At 41.2% G+C, this 20355-nt stretch overlaps 3 protein-coding genes across 4 annotated transcripts in view; 1 reads left to right on the forward strand and 2 right to left on the reverse strand.

Moving 5' to 3' along the window:
- Positions 1-7676, reverse strand: part of taf4a (TAF4A RNA polymerase II, TATA box binding protein (TBP)-associated factor) — an 11192-nt gene extending 3516 nt beyond the window's left edge. Inside the window, exons 1-9 of the mRNA XM_024269840.2 lie at positions 6067-7676; positions 5000-5133; positions 4678-4797; positions 2473-2544; positions 2274-2396; positions 1931-2020; positions 1586-1798; positions 1151-1289; positions 960-1062 (exon numbers count right to left, since the gene is read on the reverse strand). Of these exons, the coding sequence (XP_024125608.1) occupies positions 960-1062; positions 1151-1289; positions 1586-1798; positions 1931-2020; positions 2274-2396; positions 2473-2544; positions 4678-4797; positions 5000-5133; positions 6067-6778 (1706 nt within the window). The 5' untranslated portion in view covers positions 6779-7676. The remainder of the gene's footprint in view (positions 1-959; positions 1063-1150; positions 1290-1585; positions 1799-1930; positions 2021-2273; positions 2397-2472; positions 2545-4677; positions 4798-4999; positions 5134-6066) is intronic.
- Positions 7677-9545: 1869 nt separating this feature from the next.
- LOC112145735 (protein LSM14 homolog B-B) lies at positions 9546-11583 on the forward strand. Its single transcript, XM_024271145.2, has 8 exons — positions 9546-9746; positions 9840-10003; positions 10071-10197; positions 10270-10458; positions 10519-10587; positions 10678-10818; positions 10892-11009; positions 11084-11583. Exons 1-8 carry the CDS (start codon positions 9620-9622, stop codon positions 11238-11240), a joined length of 1092 nt encoding a protein of 363 aa, XP_024126913.1. The 5' UTR covers positions 9546-9619; the 3' UTR covers positions 11241-11583.
- cdh27 (cadherin 27) lies at positions 11272-20313 on the reverse strand. Of its 2 annotated transcripts, XM_024271143.2 has the most exons (17): positions 20008-20313; positions 19454-19576; positions 17537-17686; positions 17281-17422; positions 17030-17193; positions 16685-16816; positions 15418-15600; positions 15035-15342; positions 14817-14959; positions 13454-13678; positions 13165-13383; positions 12963-13081; positions 12801-12890; positions 12631-12717; positions 12077-12115; positions 11876-12007; positions 11272-11790 (listed from the first exon to the last, which is right to left on the reverse strand). In XM_024271143.2, the coding sequence occupies exons 1-17, from the start codon at positions 20026-20028 to the stop codon at positions 11587-11589; spliced, it is 2481 nt and encodes an 826-aa protein (XP_024126911.1). In that variant the 5' UTR covers positions 20029-20313; the 3' UTR covers positions 11272-11586. The 2 variants fall into 2 exon arrangements, with proteins under 2 accessions (XP_024126911.1, XP_024126912.1); XM_024271144.2 differs by lacking the exon at positions 19454-19576.
- Positions 20314-20355: the final 42 nt, after the last annotated feature.

The following is a 20355-nucleotide window of genomic DNA, read 5'->3' on the forward strand; positions in this document are numbered from 1 at the left end:
TTGAGCGATATTATAAATAGTGAGTTTTTCCAGGGACTCGCTATTAAAAAATACAGTTTTCTTTTCCTTATTTTAAACCCTTAACAATGGAAATTATTGAGCGTCAAACACCGGGAAAGGCTCTCAACTCATCTACCATCCTTTGCTTTGCGTCACACATTAGCTCGGTTGTCAGCAACGCTGCTTCCCTCTGCGGAGTTTGCGAGTTCGATTCCCGGCTACGGAAAGTGTTTTTACGCTTAAAAAAAGAATTCGGCAAGTAGTTTTTAAGTCTTGAGAATTCAAATTAAATAAATGCTTTTTTAACATATGTCAGGCAGCTACAGTTTCTTTTTAGCGTGCAGTGATGTCCGTGTGTGTAGGTGGGGGTGGTGGGGTTACCAAAACTGGTTATTCATGCGATTACGGGGATTACTGGTTAAATTAGTAACAGATCAAAAACCATTCCTTACTCAACAAGTGACAAAATAACCTTCCTGACATTATTTATTCATTATTAGAAATGATTCAAATAACTGCAGATATTTTCTTTCTGTTCTACCGCTGCAGCTCTGTTGCTTTTCTTGCAGAAAATGTTCTCCTATAGTCGCATATGCTTGCAGGAACTTATCAATTTCCGCCGCTGGAAGTACAAAACTCAGGTGTTTGTTCCCGTTGCCATGGTGAATCATGCTGTCTTTGCTCCATTGATCAGGGCTTTTTATGATCGCGACGCTCACACCTGATTCTGGTTCTAACAACTTCAAGTTGATTGAATCAAACATTTTCAGCTGTTCTGAAACCGAAAACCCAGAGTTTGGGAATTTAGAGTCCAGTGACTCTAAGTTCAGGTTTGAACTCTAAATTTGTTGAACCTGCTTCTTGGAACAGGCCCCAGGATACGGTTCTGACATCAACAGAGACTTTGCTAAAGACAGTATGCATTATTTCAGCAGCTAGAACATCAACAGTAAACCTACTTGAACGTGCCCCCCGCCTCCTTCAGTTTGTTCCTCAAGGCCGGGGTCAATGCTGCAGCGAAGGCTTGTTTAGAGACCAGAGTCCCGTCTGGCCTCAAGGGAACTGCAGGACAAAAATGAAACTCAAGTTCAACACAGCTAGTAGGTAAAACCCGCTCAGACAGGTGCTACCTGCCGGCCTCACACCTCACCTGGCTGCAGCTCCTTCAGCTGGACCTGCTGCTGTCCCAGAATGATGCGAGCGGGAACCTGATTCCTAACCGCCATCATGGAGGAGGTCGCTGTGGTGACCTGAGGCCTCAGCATAGTTCTCTGCTGGGACTGGACGAGCTGAGGGCGAAGGTTTGACACCATCAGACAGACGGCTTCCAGCTGGATGGAAACTTCTGAACATTTTAGAAACAAAATCCAACTCATAGAAAAATTTTCTGAAATAAATCATTTTTGTTTGGCCTTCAATAAGACAGACACATACAGGGAAGAATAAAAAGTGTCTTCTGATTTAAATAACTTTAAACTTTAAAAAACAAAAACTTCTAACTTGAAGGATTTGGGAGTTTTTAATGAGTCTTTTCCACACATGGATAACGGAGGTTTCAGATTGAGGTGGGACAGGTGTGAGTTACCAGAGGGACGGTGTTTCCTGACTTGTTGGTAGCTGGTTGGAGCTGGGGTTTGATGACTGGAGCAGCGAGGCGTGGGGCTGGGCTCCCCTGAACCACAGTGCTGGAGGAGCAAGAGGAGGAGGACGCCGGACCTGAGGCTGGCTGAGGATGCTGACTCTGCTGGATGAAAGCTGCTGAGTCTGGGGTGAGCTGCCTTAAGGCTGGGAGGCTTCTCTGCAATTTCAATCAGGTAGAAAACTTTGGGTTATTGTTCAAAACATGTAGAAGATTTTTTTTTTATTATTATTTTCTTATTGGATGAAATAATTTAAAAATAAAGGGAACAAAGAGAGACGTTTCTCTAACCTTGAGGAAAGACACAAGGTACGGTTGGGGTGAGGAGTTGAGCTCTTTGTACAATCTGCTGGTGAACTCTTCTGCTTCCACTTTGCCTTCCTGATAAACCACAGAGATGGAGGTGTAAACTATTATTTAATCAAAATAGCGTCTTTAACACCAGAGGAGTCCAATCTCCACGAATCCGCTAATTCTGACACAGAGAAACGCTGTTTTTGACATCAACTGATCTAATGTAAAGTTAGTTGCATAACAGAATCAGCTGATTTACGTAGATTGCATCAACGGTTGAAGAGCAGAGCTAAAGCTCCGGTCATAATTAATGTGGTTTCCATCTGCTGGGCTCGCTCACCAGCAGGTCTTTGATCAGCTCCCTCACGCTGGCTGCAGTCTCCGACGACTGCTTCCCGCTGGAGGCCAGCTTGATCAGTGTCGCCAGGAAGTTCTTGCATTTCTTCACGTTCTCCAACGTTTCCTATCAACCAAAGACAAGTCATCAACACCACAGTACAGTAAACACATGCACACATACACACAATGGTTGTGCTTACTTTGCTCACTGTCACTGAGGTGATGCTGGTCCCAGCTGGCTGGCTGAGAGTCCTCGGGGCCCCAACTGAGCTCTGTGGGGAAAAATAATGTCAGCATCAGAGCACTTCCAGATGGTTGCACCAATCAGAGCTCAAGCATAAAGTGTACAAGTCAGCAATTTCTGAATTCTTAAACCTATTTGATTGGGAATTTGTCAAACTTAAGTGGATTTATTTTCTTTTAGGCACTAAATTGACCAAAATGGAGAAACATGATCCTGAAACAAAGAAACAATTTTACTTTAGATAACAATATAAGCATCCCAAGCACAATGACTTACAATGAACATTGACATGATGACCACCTTTAAATTCATCACACTCCTTGTATGATGACAATAAAACATTTGATTCTATTCTAAATGCCCCACAGTGGCCTGAAACTATCCTGAAGACACACTCCTAACTTATTATCCAGGTTACTCATAATGCCTTGTACACAATTGCTGTTTCTGTAAATGTAAATAAAAATGGTTTATTTATGGAGACTTATGGGACACCCTGTAGATAGAGACTCATTAGAAGACCTAAACCAGATCCTACAGGGTTTATTCATGGATGGATTGCTTCAGATCCTCTAAATTAAACTAATTCTCACACATTTATCTTAACGTTTTTCAATCACTGCACATTTGCTGAAACTTTTGAATAAGTTCCTCTACCCAGACTGCTCTAGTCAAATAAGTTTGGAAGAACAAGCTTTACATAATGAGTCTAAACAATTTGACTAGGCCTGCAGAAAACATTGCAAATTTATCACCATCGCAATATCTGCCTGTGGAACACACGTGTAGAAAAGATTATTTAAATTGCGATAAATAGCTACCTTAAATGCAAAAACAATCATATGGCAGCTTATTTAACAAATTGAACAGAGTCCTTTTCGCATTTGACTAATCGGATGGACCTTTTTATATAAGATACTCACCTCCTATGTAGACATGGGTCATTTGTAGTATAATTTAAGTTCTGTTGAATTTAATTTAATAAACTGATGCAGTGAAATGGAAATGTAGTTGTTTTTTTTTACATGGACATGTAGTCATATCAATATTATTCACTAATATCACACATCACAAGTTTTTTTTCCAATACCATGCAGTCCTAAAGTTAACTTTTTTTTTGTTTTTTTCACAAACAATTTTTTAATAAATCTTTTTAGGTTTTTTTAACATTTAAAAGTGAATAAAATCTCAGTGTGACAACCTGTTTTTTACTTTTCAACATACATATACTTGATACTTTTTGTGAAAATTGTTGAAGTTTTACAGTTGCTCTTGCACAAACATAACATATATAAGCGATAAAGTTTTTTAAATAAAAGTTATGATAAATATATATTTTAAATCACTGTTTACTATAGAATTTACATCAATTTACATGGATTTACGTAAAACTGTGATTCTATAAACAACATTTCCATAAGTTGTACTCTATTACAATCATTAGTAAAAAAATATATATCCTTGTAAAAAAGTACAACTCTTATGGCAATGAAAAAAATGTTACAACAGCACTATAAAAGGCCCATTGAAAGACATCAAAAACTCAAGATACACATTTTTGTCCTTCAAATGTTTCTAACCTGTTTTATACAACATGTCTTTGTAAATCCAGGTCTTTGAATGAAACAAAAACATCCATCCACCCATCCATCTTCTTGACCGCTTCTTCCCTTTCGGGGTCGCGGGGGTGCCGGAGCCTAACCCGGCTACTGATGGGCGAAGGCGGGGTACACCCTGGACAGGTCGCCAGTCTGTCGCAGGGCCTCAATCACACACCCATTCACTCTCACATTCACACCTAGGGGCAATTTAGAGTCACCAATTAACCTATGAAGCATGTTTTTGGACGGTGGGAGGAAGCCGGAGTCCCCGGTGAAAACCCACGCATGCACGGGGAGAACATGCAAACTCCACACAGAAAGGTCCCAGCCGGGATTTGAACCAGGGCCTTCTCGCTGTGAGGCGAGAGCGCTAACCACTGCGCCACCGTGCAGCCCGAAACAAAAACATGTTTATTTAATCTGAAATAGGAAGCAACCTTTAACACTGTGTTTCCTGGTGGGTAAATATTTCGACTGTAATGGAAAATACATGAGGAGGTAATGACAGAGTTTTTCACTTATACTAAATATTTTTTGTGAATCGGTTTATGTCCTCTCACCTGCAGGATGGGAGGCCTGTGAAGAGTGGTAGAAGCCGTGAGTGGCGTTGGAGTTGGACAGGTCTGTCGGATTATGGTGGTCGGAGACACCTGCCTACTGATGATTGTGTTTCCTGGGGACTGAGAGTGAACGAAGTTAAACAGATCAGCACACAATAAGTGTATAAAAAATCATTTTACAAATGATTCAGTTAATGTCATAGTTTGTGGTTGCCGTAACAATTCATAGAAGATATTGGCTGACCGTTTGAAAAGCTGGACAAAACTTCTGCAGTTCTTATAATCTTTCAAAAACAAGCAAAAAAAGAGGTAAAAAGCTTACCTGGCCTAGAGGCATATTAGTGGGTGTAGAAGGCCGGGGGGCCATGCCTCCCTGGGCCTGGGCTTGCATTTGAGCAAGGGCCTGCTGAGGAATCATCAGCAGCTGTCCACTCTCACTGCGCACAAGCACCATTCCTGGAGAAAAAATTGAAAAACTCCTTCAGATATATATATATATATATATATATATATATATATATATATATATATATATATATATGTGTGTGTGTGTGTGTGTGTGTGTGTGTGTGTGTGTGTGAGTATTAAATGTAATACATGCATTTTAGCATGGCCAAAACTTTTCTTAAACGGATAAAATTGTATTTTACAGGAGTCGAAAACTGCCTGCTCTACTTTTTTTTTTTAATCTTTTCTAGTTATAACAAGATCCACTATCATGCTATTACGAGAAAAAAACAAAGTTTGTTCAGTGAATGCACCATTTGCAGATTTTCGTTGCCCTGAATTCTGTCAATCAAGGTTTTTTGAAGGTTTTGGGGAAATAAAAGGAGAGGGCTGGTGCATGTGACGGAATGCGTAAGGCGGGCTGTTTTTGGCTTCCATAGAACATAATCTCCATTTTCTGTCCTGTAATTGCATCATCATTCCACTAGGGGCAGTAGAAGGGCTTTTCGAAATGGCTGCCTCCGGAAAACAATTTTTAGCAGGAAAAGTTTTGCTAATTTTCAAAACTTTATGGTGAGAATACATCATCATCTATTATTTTTATTATTTGATAATTATTTGCTGTATGCTAAATTTGTTGTTAATAATTGTTTATAAAACGGTTACAGCGTGTAGGGATCAAAGATTAACACTCATGTTAATATTTTTGTGAGCAAAAACGTATCAAATCCCCCAGCGTATCATATTTTATACTTTTCATATCTTGTGAAAAAAATGATATTGCAGTGTTTTGTGGATTTCACAAAAGGTTTTTTATTATTATTATTCTAATTACAAAGAAAATTATTATTTTTGTCAATTATTTGATATAGCAGGCTTTAAAAAGTTTTCTTGTCTGCAGAGAAAAGCCTAGAAGTTGTTTATTTGTGTTTGTTTACTCACCCGCAGGAAGCTGGATGTTGTGAACACTGGGCTGTCCCGGGGAGGGCTGGGGGAGTCTTGGGGCCAACATCTGAGGGTTCGGAGCCCGGATCCCGCCAGCTACCATGGCGGGGATCTGGGGTGCGCTCACCACGCTGGGGGTCCCCGCAGGCTGCGGTGCTGATTGTATAATGGTTGTGGGGGGCTCTGCTTTTATAATGTGTGTACCTGCGCTCCCTGAGCCAGCATTGCAGGGCTGGCCATTGTTTGCCAGCGCAACACCTGCCTGCTCGGTGGTGCTGCTTCCATCAGCGGAGTTTACAGAATTGTTCCCATTCAAAGTCACAGAGGATCCCGGGGTTTGCATAGGCGGCCGGACTAGTGTCACTGTGGGTCCCGGAGCCTGGCTCGCAGCTTGAGCCGCGGCAGCAACACCGTCCGAAGTCAAGAGCGGCGTCTGGATGACGCCGCCCGACGAGGGGGGCACGGTCGCACCGAGCAGCCCCTTTGACAGCGCTGCCCCGCTGCTGACGGTCGGTGTCCCAGCGGCACCTGTCACCGTCGTCCCCTCAGCCGGGGCAGCGCTTCCTGCATTGTGAGAGTTCATAGTTTGGCTCCCATTGAAAGTCTGCGCCGAGTACGAGCCGACTTTCCCCGAGTGGTTGGGGAGCAAAGTTACGCGGTCACCGGCATCGTCGAGTGTTTTGCCCGGCTCGTGTCCCGCGCTGGCCATCGATGAGCCGCGGGGAGCTCGTCATGTGGAGACCCCCCCTGCACTTTAACTTGTTCAAACAAGGAGCACGAACGCTCGAATGTGATGGGGGAACTCTGTGGCACATCTACTGCTCCTCGCAGTTTGCTCCTCTGCTTTCTTTTCGTGTGTAAAACCGAGAGATAAAAGAGAAAGTGACGTTAGTAACTACGTCGTACCTGCTTTAGCAATCGCCTTGACCAAGTCCCAGCTGGACATTAGCTCGCGCTACCCCCCCTAGTCCCGGAACTATTTCAATGTAGTTACCGACTGCCTCGTTTTATTACCCAAACTGTTATTGTGACACAGGACCGTCAACTGTGAGTCTACAGACCGTGAAAGATGACAAACTACCGCTTTATTCACCCCTGACTGTAAAAAGAGTTCTTCCAGCGGGCCGGGGCCGACCGCCATCTTCACACTCTTGCAAGCTTGTGAAAAGTGAGGCGCTTACCAACTGACGTGCGCATGCGCACAACAGCCAACCGGGGACTTTTGGGCGCTGTGATTGGCTGCCCTGCATGGTAAAAGGCGGTACCAATGGCTTCAGCTGTCATTCCAAGGGATCTACGAGGCAGTTCAACATCGTATCGAGGCTTTCCGGTTTTCACCGAATCTTTTTATCAGGACCCGTGTAGATTCTATTTGTTCGAAGTATTTCTCTCCTGAATTTTATCCCGCGACTTTTGGTGGCGCAAAAGTGGGGTTTGCAGCAAGTTTATCGACCAAATTTTTAAAAATGTTCTCACCCGAAGCTCTGAGCAAGATGGCTGCAGCTCAGTGAAGTTAGCGTTGTGGAGTTGTGTCAGGGCGCCCCACCCTCTCAGAGGAAATACTGCTCCGCCAGTCATGGGATTTGAAAGGCTCAACTACTAAAGTTGTGGCTTCCTTTTTACGAATTACACGCTTTTGGTTTTATTTTCAGACATTTGAAAAAAGAAAAACTCACAGGCAAACTATGTACTCATGCGTTTCCCCTACTAGATGTTTTTTTTTTCTCCACAAAAAGGGCACAATATTAGAAATTTGCACACTTAATAAAATCACCTGTTTGTGATTTCCTGTGATAACTATGACACAATGTTTGGCAAAAAAGATCATGTTTAAATCAACTATACTCCCCAATTTGCCAAATAAAAGCAATTTATAACTTTGCAGCATCATGTGTTTTTGTTGACATTTTTGTGTTTTAATTGTTATTCTGTTGCTAAGTTTGCTGCAATTCTCACTAATTCTTGTATGTTTATGATGTAGCATAAAGTGTATGAAACTACCATATCAATAGCTGTAAGCTTAAAAATGATTAACAAAATTTGATAAAGAAACATGGCATATTGACATTTAATAAAGTCATACATTACTGGCATAGACACATTGACTGCTCTCATCTTGATACCATGAAACAAGCATGTCTGAACTATGGCCCATGTCATAAAATCAATAAGTCTCCAGTACTTTCTAAGAAGTATGATTTCTTGATTGTGATTAGCTAAATTAAGTTCTAAGCTGATGTCAACCTATGGCTACATGATAAATGGTGTATAGTGGTGTTCTATGGTGCTCAAAGGCCCAAAGCGCTTTACAGCCACAGACCCATTCACCCAGTCACCCAGTCACCCACACATCACGCTGGTGGTGACTCAGCTGCTGAACACTGGCACCAACCTTCCATCAGACCAGAGGCAATGTGGAGTTCAGTGTCTTGCCTAAGGACATTTTTACACATGGGGCAACACAGGAATTGAACCCACAGTTTTTTGACTTGGAGTCAGCTTCCCCACCGCTGTACCACGTCCTCCATATAAGTGTAGCGACGTATTTTAGCAACAGTTTGGCTCATGTAATTTTTGGTTGACAATACCACTCATAGTCAATACTGGCTCACTTTGAACAATCCAATTCACTGAGCTAAAATAGATCCAGGACCGGAGTGATGGCTTGATCATTTTTTTGCTACTATTCCATGTGTTTTGTCAACTGTGATGGCACTTGTTTTTTGTTTGTTTTATTACATCATTGTAAAATACACCCAATGTGCCTCAATTGTATTTTCCAATATTATTTTCCAACATAAATGATAATCGATTCATTTATTTGGAAACTATTTTATACTGCATATTGATTTGATTAACAACTTTCCTCAGACAGATCGATCTGGTTGTAGGAACATAAATTGATTCATTGATTAATTGTTTATTTGCCTATTACTTGACCTTTAGAGCCTTGAGCCAAACTAGAAGGGCAGATGTATTTAGTTCTACTTTATTTGCATTTTAAACTTTACTCTGAATTAAGGGAAAATATGCAACATTTTATATAATTGCAGATTTTAAAGTTGACTGAAGTTGTTTTATTTTATCTTATTTCTATCCAGAGTTTTTGTTTGTTTTATTTTACAAAAATTTAATGGAAAATTTATTTAACACATAATTCTGTTTATGTGATGAAATAAAAATATCTCATTGCAATAAAGCTTTCATGATAACTTGCATTTCATGGTTTTATAAAACTTTAGCGCCTACACGTTTTCCTCTCACCCAGTCTGGCTCTCCTTGTAAAACATTTGGACTCCCCTGCCATAAATCACGCTATGTCAGTATAAATACACACCTGCTGCGTTTTACAAACCTCTGTTTCCCCATGGCGGTGTCTCCTGATCAGCAAAACAAACGGACCCTGATTTAACCCAGGTGTCTGCGCCAGCTGCAGAGAAGTGCGCGAGTCCCGCATCTATAAAGCGCGCAGGTGCTAAGTGATTGCGCACCTTTAGAAACGTGTTCACGCTCCTCGCCTTCCCGAGTCAGGGTTTCGTTTGCTGCAAACATGAGCGCCACAGGAGGGACGCCTTACATTGGCAGTAAGATAAGCTTGATATCGAAGGCGCAGATTCGGTATGAAGGCATACTGTCCTCTGTGGACACAGAAAGGTCCACGGTGGCTCTAGCGAAAGGTAAGCTTCTTCTTTTGCACATGCAGTTCTTTTTTCTCCAGTATTAAGATTGAATTGTTAAAATATTATTTTTTTAACATTTTATTCCACCAGTTAAGTCTTATGGAACAGAGGATCGGCACACAGACCGGCCAGTACCACCCAAAGATGAAATTTATGAATATATAATATTCAGAGGAAGTGACATCAAGGACATTACTGTGTCTGAACCCCCTAAACCACACATGGGACTTCCTCGAGATCCTGCTATTGTTCAGGTATGGAAAAGGAATACATTAGAATTTGATTTCCTAATGTTTATTAGTTGTTTTTGACTTATTTTAGTCATCTCTTGGCCCTTCTGCTGGATATCACCCCCGCTGGAGTCCATACAGGGACATGGTGCCCACCTTCAATCAGCTTGCTGCAAGTTCTCTGATCAACCAACAGTACAATGCAGCACTAGGCCTGAGTATTTGAGTTTTTCTGAACACATCTGCTTTGTAATGTTTTGCACGTATTCACCCTGTTCTTCTGGATTTAGTACCAGGAATTCAAGGCCAAGGTAGAAGAGTTCCGATGGTGGAGCAGGCAGTTCAGACGGTGCCTTTGGCCACGGCTGCACAGGGAAAAGGAAAAGTTTCAACCCCACCGCGGAGCAGGCAGCCTCCTCGACAAATCCAGAGTTCTGCTCAGGGTGGTGTTCGTGCTGAAAAGGAAAACGTCCCCACCGGTAGTAGAACTTGCCTTTCAGAGGATGTCGACTTTCCTTACAAACATGATTTGCATTTAGGTCGGACTCCATCCCAGGCAGCTGCAAAAATTCAAGGGCAGGGCACTGAAAACCAAAGGAGACGGCAAGGTTTTCAATTAAAGAGCATTTTATTTTTAATAACATACTGTTCACACAACCAAATGTAACACAATATATATTTAAATGACTTTTCTGCAGGAAGTCGCAGGTCCAGGACCAGAAGCAGAGGACAACTTCTCGCTAAAAATTCAAAAGCAACAACTTTGGAGTTTGACTCAGACTTCGACTTTGAAACTGCAAATGCTCAGTTTGAAGATGATCTGACAAAGGAGGTCATTGGTATGTTTTGCTCACACGATGCCAGTGCAAAACGTTGTGCTGGAGATGACTGGTCTATGTTGCCCTTCTGTAGTTGAGAAGGTTGAGTCCGGTGAGGTCCAGGACGTGCAAGAGGAGGAGACTCTGACAGAAAAGTACTACGACAAAGCCAAATGCTTCTTTGATAACATCCCATCGGATGTTAAGCCCAGGTGAGTAGTGACTTTCTGTTTACATCTTGTTAACTTCACACTATTCATGCTTCTGCATGTACTTGTGTTTTCAGGAGAACAACCTGGGCAGAGGAAAAGAAGCTGAACATTGAGACATTTGGAGTGCCGGGCCGCTTCCTGCGGGGCAGAGGTTTCAGAGGGCGTGGCCGCAAGGTGCAGAGTGTCACCGAACAGCGAGCTCTTCCAAAGATTGGAAGTGGGAGAGTGTAATTTTCTTTTTTTTCTTTCATTCTCCCTTGAATTTTTTTTCATTAGCATTTAAGAAACTTGAATCTTTGCATCCTTTGCATGAAAAAGAGGGAGTAGTTTATTTTAATGAAGTAGATATGCACTAAAAGCAAAACTGTCAGTGGTTGTTGTAGGCATGTGAGGTAGACTTTCATGCAATTCAGCAAACAACTTCTTTTTTTTCTGTTTTGTTTTTGCTTGTGGATCTGTTCATTTCCACAATTCAGGTGGTCATGAAGGACCTTTGTGTATTTTTTTTTCTTTTCATCCTTTGATATCTAAATGGAGAAAAGTAGCTATTTCTATTAAAATACTTGTCAATGGAGACTCATTGTTTTACTGGCTTGCAGATGTAAACTAGCTGTTTAAACCTGGGGTCAAAGTCATTGAGCATCTCCAGAAAAGAGGTTGGGTTTTCATCAGGAATGCTGATGGTTTCCAGCTCTGATGGGGTGTTTGCATCTCCCTCTTCTGTGTAGACGCGTGGCTCATAATCCAGCAAATCATCTGATTCTTGGAGAGAAAACAGCCTCTGCAGATGGAGTGGAAATAGGGATGTTCTTGGTCTTAACACTACAAGCACATGCATGATCTGTGAGTGAGAAAGGTTGACTAACCCGTTGGAGCAGGGTGTGGAGAGCTGCATCCGTCATAAAGCTGGGCTTCTTCTTGTGAAGGAAGCTTAAAGTTCCTGTATTGGTGAAGTAGTTTATATTTGAAGAGAAACCCATGGTGCCAGTCTCGTCAAACTGTAAGAAAATTAGATTTATTTTTTTCTCTCCCTATTCTTGGTCAAAAGCAAATTTTACATGTTTTACCTGGTACTTGTGGCGAGGAACTCTTAAAGACCTTCGGCTCTGAAAATGAAAAGAACAATTTTATAGATTTATACATTTACTAAACGAGAACTGGATTATCACCCATGGAAAATAATTGGATCCAATCAAATTGCTTTTTTTTTTCCCCTCAATCTTGATGCCGATATGTTGCGCTAGACGATATTGGTAACTGGGAGTCGATCTGAGTCGACATTTTTATGGCAATCAAGAGGGAGTTCATTGGAAAGTCTCAGCCCTTCCACTTGAAAACAGGCTACAGGAGAATCTGTCAAACATTTCAAATGCTTGAAGCGAGACCATATGCTTTAATCAAGCATCTGATTGGTCCGTTTAGAATAGAAATACTTTAAAACTTGAATAATTTGCACTACAGAAAAAATGTGAAAATTTAGGATTAACAAGAACGTGTTTTAAAAGGTACTTTTCAAGATTTGTGGCATCTTGGAGTTATCAAGACTTGGGGAGGGGTTACTCAGTCCAGTTGTCATACAGTCAATGGTATAGTTATAGATTTGGTGTCTCCAGTGTATTACTTGGTCAAATTTGTTCCTGGATGGGTGTGAGATGATTCTCAGGCTGTTACTCCGATAGTGTCCTGAGTTGAGGCTTTGCCTTGTACCCTGTTGGAAACGAGTCGTAAAACATTCAAACTTAGGTTCTGATTAAATAATTTACACAAACTACTTTAATTCCCTTTACATACCTTTTCTGAAAATACGTTTTGGCCCCCATCTTGCTGACTCTGCTCAACAGCTGCTTTGCAGTGCTGGATTGTCGCAATGTTTGCAGGCATCTTTATGATGGGAAAAATAATTTTATCTGAAACATGCACTGATATTGAAAGAAAAAAAATAAGTTGTATAACCTTGCAATCTGTTCCTGGTCTCTCTGTGTTTGATGCTAAGAGGGTTTCTCCACAGGGATAATCCAAGTGAAAAATGAATTCTTCTTTGCAGGAGAAAAAGAACGCCATGAGCAGCAAAACTGTTGAGCAACAAAATTCAACTTTAGAAGTGGTTCGAATAGCTGCATCATACTAAACACACTGCAGCGGCTCCAGTCCTTACTTAGAAACAAAAGCAGCGAGGCCAATGCGATGCCCACTGCGCCAAATGCAGCTTTGGTTGAGGAGTTTTTGCTGCGGCAGTTGGGGGTCACTAAGCAGTCGCACACAGTCACGCTGAGGTTATAAACGGCAGAAACTTCCTGAAGGTCAGAAATCTTTAAATCAATGGTGTGTTTCCCAGCATACACTCCAGCTTCCTTCACCAAACCAGCTGTCAACCCTGGAAGAACAAATCAGCTGCTGCATTTGCTTTGAGATTGTTGTGGTTTTTCTGAAGGTCTAAATTTTACCATATGTGGGATCTAGTTTCCATTTTCCTTGGACATTCCCTAACAGTTCAAACTTGAAAGGACCTCCAAAGGGATATCCATCCAGGTCAAAAGCTGTGATGTTGGTGGTTGTGGGGATGTCAGACATGCAAATATCCACATGGTTCAGTTCTAGCTGAGGAGGATTGTCGTTCTGGTCACCTAAATGGATGAGCAGCGTAGCTGAGCCCGTCAAAGGTGGGGTATCTGCAAAGAACAAATAAAAATACCTCAAAAGACTTTTTAGGTTATTTGTAGGACATGTTTCTTACGCCATGGTCACAAATACAACTGTGATAAGGAAAGATAAGGAATCTTCAAGATTTCATGTTGCCGTCAGTCAGGCGGGGCCCAGCCACCAAGGTCAAGTGGGTCCTTGTCAACATGGGCAACTTGATATGGACGGCTACCATTTGGAGACATTTACACATGGACCAATCAGAGCTGCTGCCGCTTAGCTGTCTTCTAGCTGTTGCCCAATTTTTTTTAATGGCATCATCCCTCGGTCAGCAAAGCCAAGTGGGTCCCATATGGCTTAAAAGTGGGCAGGATATGTGGGCCCCTCCTGTGTTTGCCCATATTGGCTCTGGTGCACAGGGACCGGCAGCCTGACTGACAAATCTGATAGCCCTGCCAGCCCCTGGGTAGTGGCGCTTACTTGCTTTTCAGCTGAGCTCGCTATGCCATCCACCGGGTGGGTATCTAGCGTAGCGAGCCAGCCCACTGAGTAAGCCCACTTAAGTCAATGTGGGCAAAAACCGTTGGGGCCACCACAGAAGGCGGCCGACTGTATCAAGAGATCCATGTTGACAAATAGCCCATATCAACAGCTCTTGTCGAGTGCCTGTCCTGCTATTATCCAACTGTTGGAAATTGTACAGTGGCTGTGGGACGGCAGCACAGGGGGGCTGGATGGAGGCAGTCTGAAGTCGGCCAATCATCAGACAATTTTGAGGTGATAGATATCTTTATTTGTCATTGTCGCTGGTACAACAAAATTACAAAGGAGACTCTTCTATCAGTCAATTATTGCAGTACTGCCTTCCTGTCACCCGCCTGTTACTGGACTGCCACTGCTCAATCTCCAAATGTGCCTGGGCGGCCACTGACTGATGTCAACTTTAAGAGAAAAATCATCTGGTCGCCACAAAATTTACATTTTTTTCTTTAAACCTCTGCAGCCACCACGCAGCATCTAAATGCTGTCACTTCCCATTTACAAATGGCGCTACATGGCCACCTGCCAAATTTGCTGAAAAAAACTTGCATTCAGGTTGCAGTACAGAGCAGTGGAATTTTGGGGTATATGACCATTTTATTAATGGGATTTAAATTGAGACTTTACCATCATCAACAGCAAGAAGGACAATGGTGTAAATGCCATCAACGACATGAGGAGATTCTCTGTCTGGAACCATGTTAGTGGTGATGTCCCCAGTGTGAGGATCAACTGTAAGCCAGCCTGCAGGATCACTTCCAATTTCATAACTGGGAAATAAAGTTTAGAAAAAGCTTGAAGGACCATGGAGCTGAATTTATTTTAGAAATAATATTGTGCCTTACACAAAGTCTCTTGTATGAATGGAGTCTGGATCTACAGCCACCATCCTCTCCACCCAAGTTCCAGCTGGTACGTTCTCTTCCAGCATGGCACTTTTGACCACCACTTTGAAAGTTGGGGGGTCATTGGTATCCTCTACCTCAATGATGGCTTTTATGGAAGCAGCACCGCCATGATCGTGAGTTTCACCAATGTCAACTTTCCACAGACCCGAGGGTGTCTTCTCCTCTACTTTACAGTGGAAATATGGATCCTGGTTTTCCACAATGATGTGTACCTCTCTCTGCGGTCCTTCTTCAAAATCTAAAGGCTGCAGTTAGAAGTTTATTTCAGTGTTTCAGCTTTTGTGCAATGGAATTGAAGGTACGTGTCAGATGGGAGTCACCTTCAATATTGTCAGGATTCCATCATTGGTTTCTGGGTCCGTCTCTATGTGAAAGTTACCCGCCGAATCGCCGTCTATGGTATATCTGGCTCTCCAGGCGCTGCTGTTCACACTGTCCTCATCTGTCACATGGAGCCGCAGAGGAGACTTCCCAGACTCGTTTTCCTTCACCTTGCCTGGTCCCTATTTTTAAAAATGAGATGTGCACTGAAAACACATTTGAAGGCATTGTGTCTTCAGTAAAGTAACTACAATGTTGCTCAATTTAATGTTTTATCTCCCAGATCTACTGAAAGCTTAAACACCTAAGTTGAAGATTCTAATCTAAAAGTCTTAAATGAAAGTGTAAGAAAAAAAAAAACAAGTTGGACAGAACGTGCATTCTTCTAAAGCTAAGAGTTTGTTAGTTGAAATCTAAAATTAAATATGAATGCCAAGATTAATGAAATGTGCTATCAATTTTGATAATAGAGGTGAAAACAATGTTTTACATTCCAGAGTATTTCTATTCAGCTGGGTCATTGTAGTGCATGAGGTATACATTTCTTATGGATCGCGCGCCCTAAGTAACTTTTGGGTAAACTGACTCCACTTTTCAAATAGGGCTATCCTTAAATTCTGAAATTATCAAATCAAAGATAGGAACAGACATAAACACTCTCCATTTGAAAATTTTAAAAAAAGCAACAAAAGCGACCCAAATCTAAACTAGAGCTAATTAATAGAAAATTTAAGCTTGTTTGTGTGCAGACACGGAGAGATGTATGTGTGTACATACAAATAGTTGTCTTTAAAATGATAGCATGTTTAAATGAGGTTTGTTTTTTTCGTTCCATTTGAGGATCTATTTGTCTGCAAGCGGATGCTTCAGAATGGAGTAGAGAATGGAGACTTTAGATGTCCTCCATCATGAGACAAATCCTACAAGAACATGTTAAAAACCACAAAAACACAATTTTCCAGGGAGTGGGTCTTTAAGGCAATTTCCTTGGAAAACACCTGTCCTGTTATGTGATGTTTATCCTTTAAAACTTTAAAGTTTGGTCTCAAAAGTGCAGTGTGAGAGCAAACCAAGCCAATTTAAGATGTTGACTTCATCAAACTATTATGGTTTGGAGGCAACTTTGAAAAAGAAGTTGGCAAGCCCTTTCTGAGGTCATTATTAAACAAAAAAACAAGCCACTATACTATGTGTTATGGCAGGATTTTTTTATGTTTATGGTGTATTTAAATTGAAATGGAAATGGAAAAACATACCCAGACTTACCGTTTGACCACTGATGATGGGAAGGTGGTTGTTCCCATCCAGGACATGAATCACAACTGTTGTTGAACTGGACAGACTGATGACATCACCATGATCTTTGGCTTCCACCAAGATTGTAAACTTTTCAGACACCTCGATAGAAACAGAAGAAAAAATGAGCAGAATAACTACTATGTATTTACATATAGTCACAATTTCTAATAAAAGAGATTAAAGAATGTTATTTTTTTTTGAGTAATTAATGCTTTAATCCCAGTTTGACAAGACTATAAATAATGAATGCACCAGAGAACTGTAGGCTAGAATCTGTCGTGTAAATCTGATTTGAAGTTCTTGAAGACTCACATCACGATTCAAGCATCCTTTAAATGAGATCGCTCCAAGCTCAGAAATAAAGAACTCTGTATCTGAAGTCTTTGGAGTCACTGATAGGATTTCATAGTGGAAAGTTGAGTTTGGAGATCCCCTCTGGTCTCTGTCATGAGCTTGAACACTCAGGAGATGGGAACCTTTTGGAAAAGCAAATTAAACTTGAAAAGGGGAAATAGGCTTTCTTTATAAGGTGGAAGAAAAAAAAATAGACTGGTTTTTCTCACCCTGAGTGGTGACCTCATTCACTTGGATTTCATACAAATCTCTGTCGAAGCGTGGCGGGTTGTCATTGATGTCGTTGATTGTAATCTCAATTCCTAACTTCGTGTCGATTGATAGGTCCGATTTTGTGGCCTCAAATCTTAGCTGCAAAACGCATTTTTGCAAACTTATTCAAAAGAAAAAGCTATCATAGTTGAAGTGTATTTCAAAAAGTTTAAGAGCCACAAAGAGTTCGGTCATCAAAAAGTTCAGCCTAACCTTGAGACGTGTCCTCGCCTCATAGTCCACGGCTTTGTTGGCATATATTGTTCCGGTCTTCCTGTCGATAGAGAGCACTCCCTCCGGCTCCTCGTCCACTCCTTCACCATACAGCTCAAAGTAAACTGGATATTTGCGTTCAACATTTACCTGCAATACATCTCCAAATGTGTCACAGTCGGCTTTGAAGAGCCTGAGATTTTCATTGTAACATATACAAGAAGAACAGCACGTCAGCAGCACGTACAGTGTTCCCTACATATTCAGGAACCCATTAATTCCAAAAATTGCAACCAATTTTTATGGACGCCACAAACAAAACTGTTGTTGTACTTATTGTCAGTCTCTTGGTCTATAATTTTTAATAGATTAAATTAGTCGGCCAAATTTCCTCTAAAACTCAAACCCAAACACTTTAATTTTGTTAGATACACTCACCAACCACTTTATTATGCAAACCTGTCTAATTGTTTATTAATGCAAATTTCTAATCAGCCTGTCAGATGGCAACAACTCAATGCATTTAGGCATGTATACATCGGTTGCAGTTCAAACCAAGCATCACAATGAGGAAGAGAGGTGATTGAAGTGACTTTGAACATGGAATGGCTGTTGGTGCCAGACAGGCTGGTCTGACTATGCCAGAAACTGCTGATCTACCAGGATTTTCACCAACAACCATCTCTAGAGTTTACAGAGAATGGTCAGAAAAAGAGAAAATATCCAGTTAGCAGCAGTTCTGAGAGCAGAAATGCCTTATTGATGCCAGAGGTTAGAGGAGAATGGACAGATTGGTTCCAGCTCATAGAAAGGGAACAGTAACTAAAACAACCACCGGTTACAACCGAGGTTTCATTCAGATAGTAGGGTCAGAATTTGACGTCAACAACATAAAATCATGCATCCATCCTGCCTTGTATTAAAGGTTCAGGCTGGTGGTGGTGGTGTAATGATGTGTTGGATGGATATTTTCTTGTCACACATTGGGCCTTTTAGTACCACTTAGGCATCATAAAATCGCTACAGTCTACCTGAGTATTGCTGCTGACCATGTCCATCCCTTTAGGACTACATTGTACACTTCTTCTGATGGTTACTTCCACCAAGATAGCTGTGAATACTCAATCTGATAGCTTGCCAAAATAGCCACAAAAAAATGGAAAAACGTCTAATTTTGCAAAAACAGCTAGCATAATGCTAAAATATTACCTAAACTCCAAATTTGCCTAAAGAACATAAAAAACTCAAATTTTGCTGAAACAGCTAGCAAAATGCTAAAATATTAGCTTAACTCCAAGTTAGCCTAAAAAACTGGAAAAAGTTTAAATTAGCCCAAAAACAGCTAGCAAGTTGCTAAATTAAAATCTAAATTCCAAATTACCCTAACAAATCCAATAGTTGTTGAACATTCTAAAGTTTGAATGGTGTATGCAGCTGAAAGTATAGTTCAGTGTTTTTGAAGGATTTGAGCAATTTCTCATTCATTTCCTAAGGGGCATATTTTGCTCGATATTTCAAAAACTATAAAGTTTACGAAAACCAAAAGTACAAGCAGTAATGTTTTTGAACATTTTGATACCAAGATTGCTAAAATCGCTTAAAGTGTGACTGAGTTTTTATGTGCTGAAAAACGTACGGAAAGAAGCAGGAGAATCAATTAGCAACGTTTGATGGTTTTAATGCTTACAAATGGTTTAACGTAGACAGTTTACCGATTCTTCCAAAAATCACTTTACATCTACTCTCCTTTGAACAGGCTTGTTAGACTGGTGTTGTCAACCAAAATATTACTTTTGAGTAACAAGTAATCTGTAACAGCTTAGAAGTAATTCGCACCATGCTTGCTACCTTGGTTTTTGGGAATGACTAATGTTTTTGAGGGTCTTTCTGTTTACTCTGGTGGGATGTTTGTCTCACCGTGCCCAGCTCATAAGGGAAGGGTCCCTGGGATTCCTCTTCTATCTCGAAAGTGGCGATGATCCAAGTTCTCCTGTCACGGCTCAGCACCTCTGAGCATGCTGGACTTGATAAGTAATATATCTGAAAGACGACAGTCACCCAAACCTGTTGTTCCCACTTTAAAAACTCCACTCAACAGAACAGGAATTTTCTTTTAGGCCATGGAGTGACAGGTCGTAACTCAAAAAAATCTATAGACGGGGAGTGGACTTTTTGTGCAGCTGGCGATCCAGTTCCCACCAAGTCTATTCAGTCACGTGTTGTACTGTGAATACGATCTCTCAGAGTAGAAACGGAGAGATCAGCTTCATCACAAAAGGGACTGTAACAAAACCCTTCACTCCACTTTAGCACAGGGTGGGACATTTTGTTCAAGTTTTTATTGCTGCCAGCAAATAACAAGGTTTAAATTAATTTAATACCCAGTTAAAACACTCATTTAAATATTTGTATCTTAACTTAAACAAACTTTTTAGTTTTTAAGTGAATTTAGATTAAAAAACACTACCTACCAGGAGGAAAAAGAAGAGCATGATGCTTGTTCAGTACCTGCAGCTGCGATTGCGTGAGGACTGGCATGTATCCCAAAGATAACCTGCCCCCTGCTCACCACACCTACACGCATAAAAAAAGTAATGTTACAGCCTAAACGCATAGATGAAAGCAACTTACGCCCTGCAGCCGTTCTCAGCCAGCAAAAAGATCTCACAGGAAAACCGGATGTGCAAAACTGCTGACACAAACTGCAAAAAAGCTTAAAACTCTTTAGTAAATGACAAAAATAAGAGATAAGAAAATGTTAGTTTTTTAGTTGTTGGCTACACTTGGAAGGACCGTATTCAATTCACAGGGACATGTTG

The sequence above is a fragment of the Oryzias melastigma genome, linkage group LG5 (assembly GCF_002922805.2).
Source record: "Oryzias melastigma strain HK-1 linkage group LG5, ASM292280v2, whole genome shotgun sequence".
Lineage (NCBI taxonomy): Eukaryota > Metazoa > Chordata > Actinopteri > Beloniformes > Adrianichthyidae > Oryzias > Oryzias melastigma.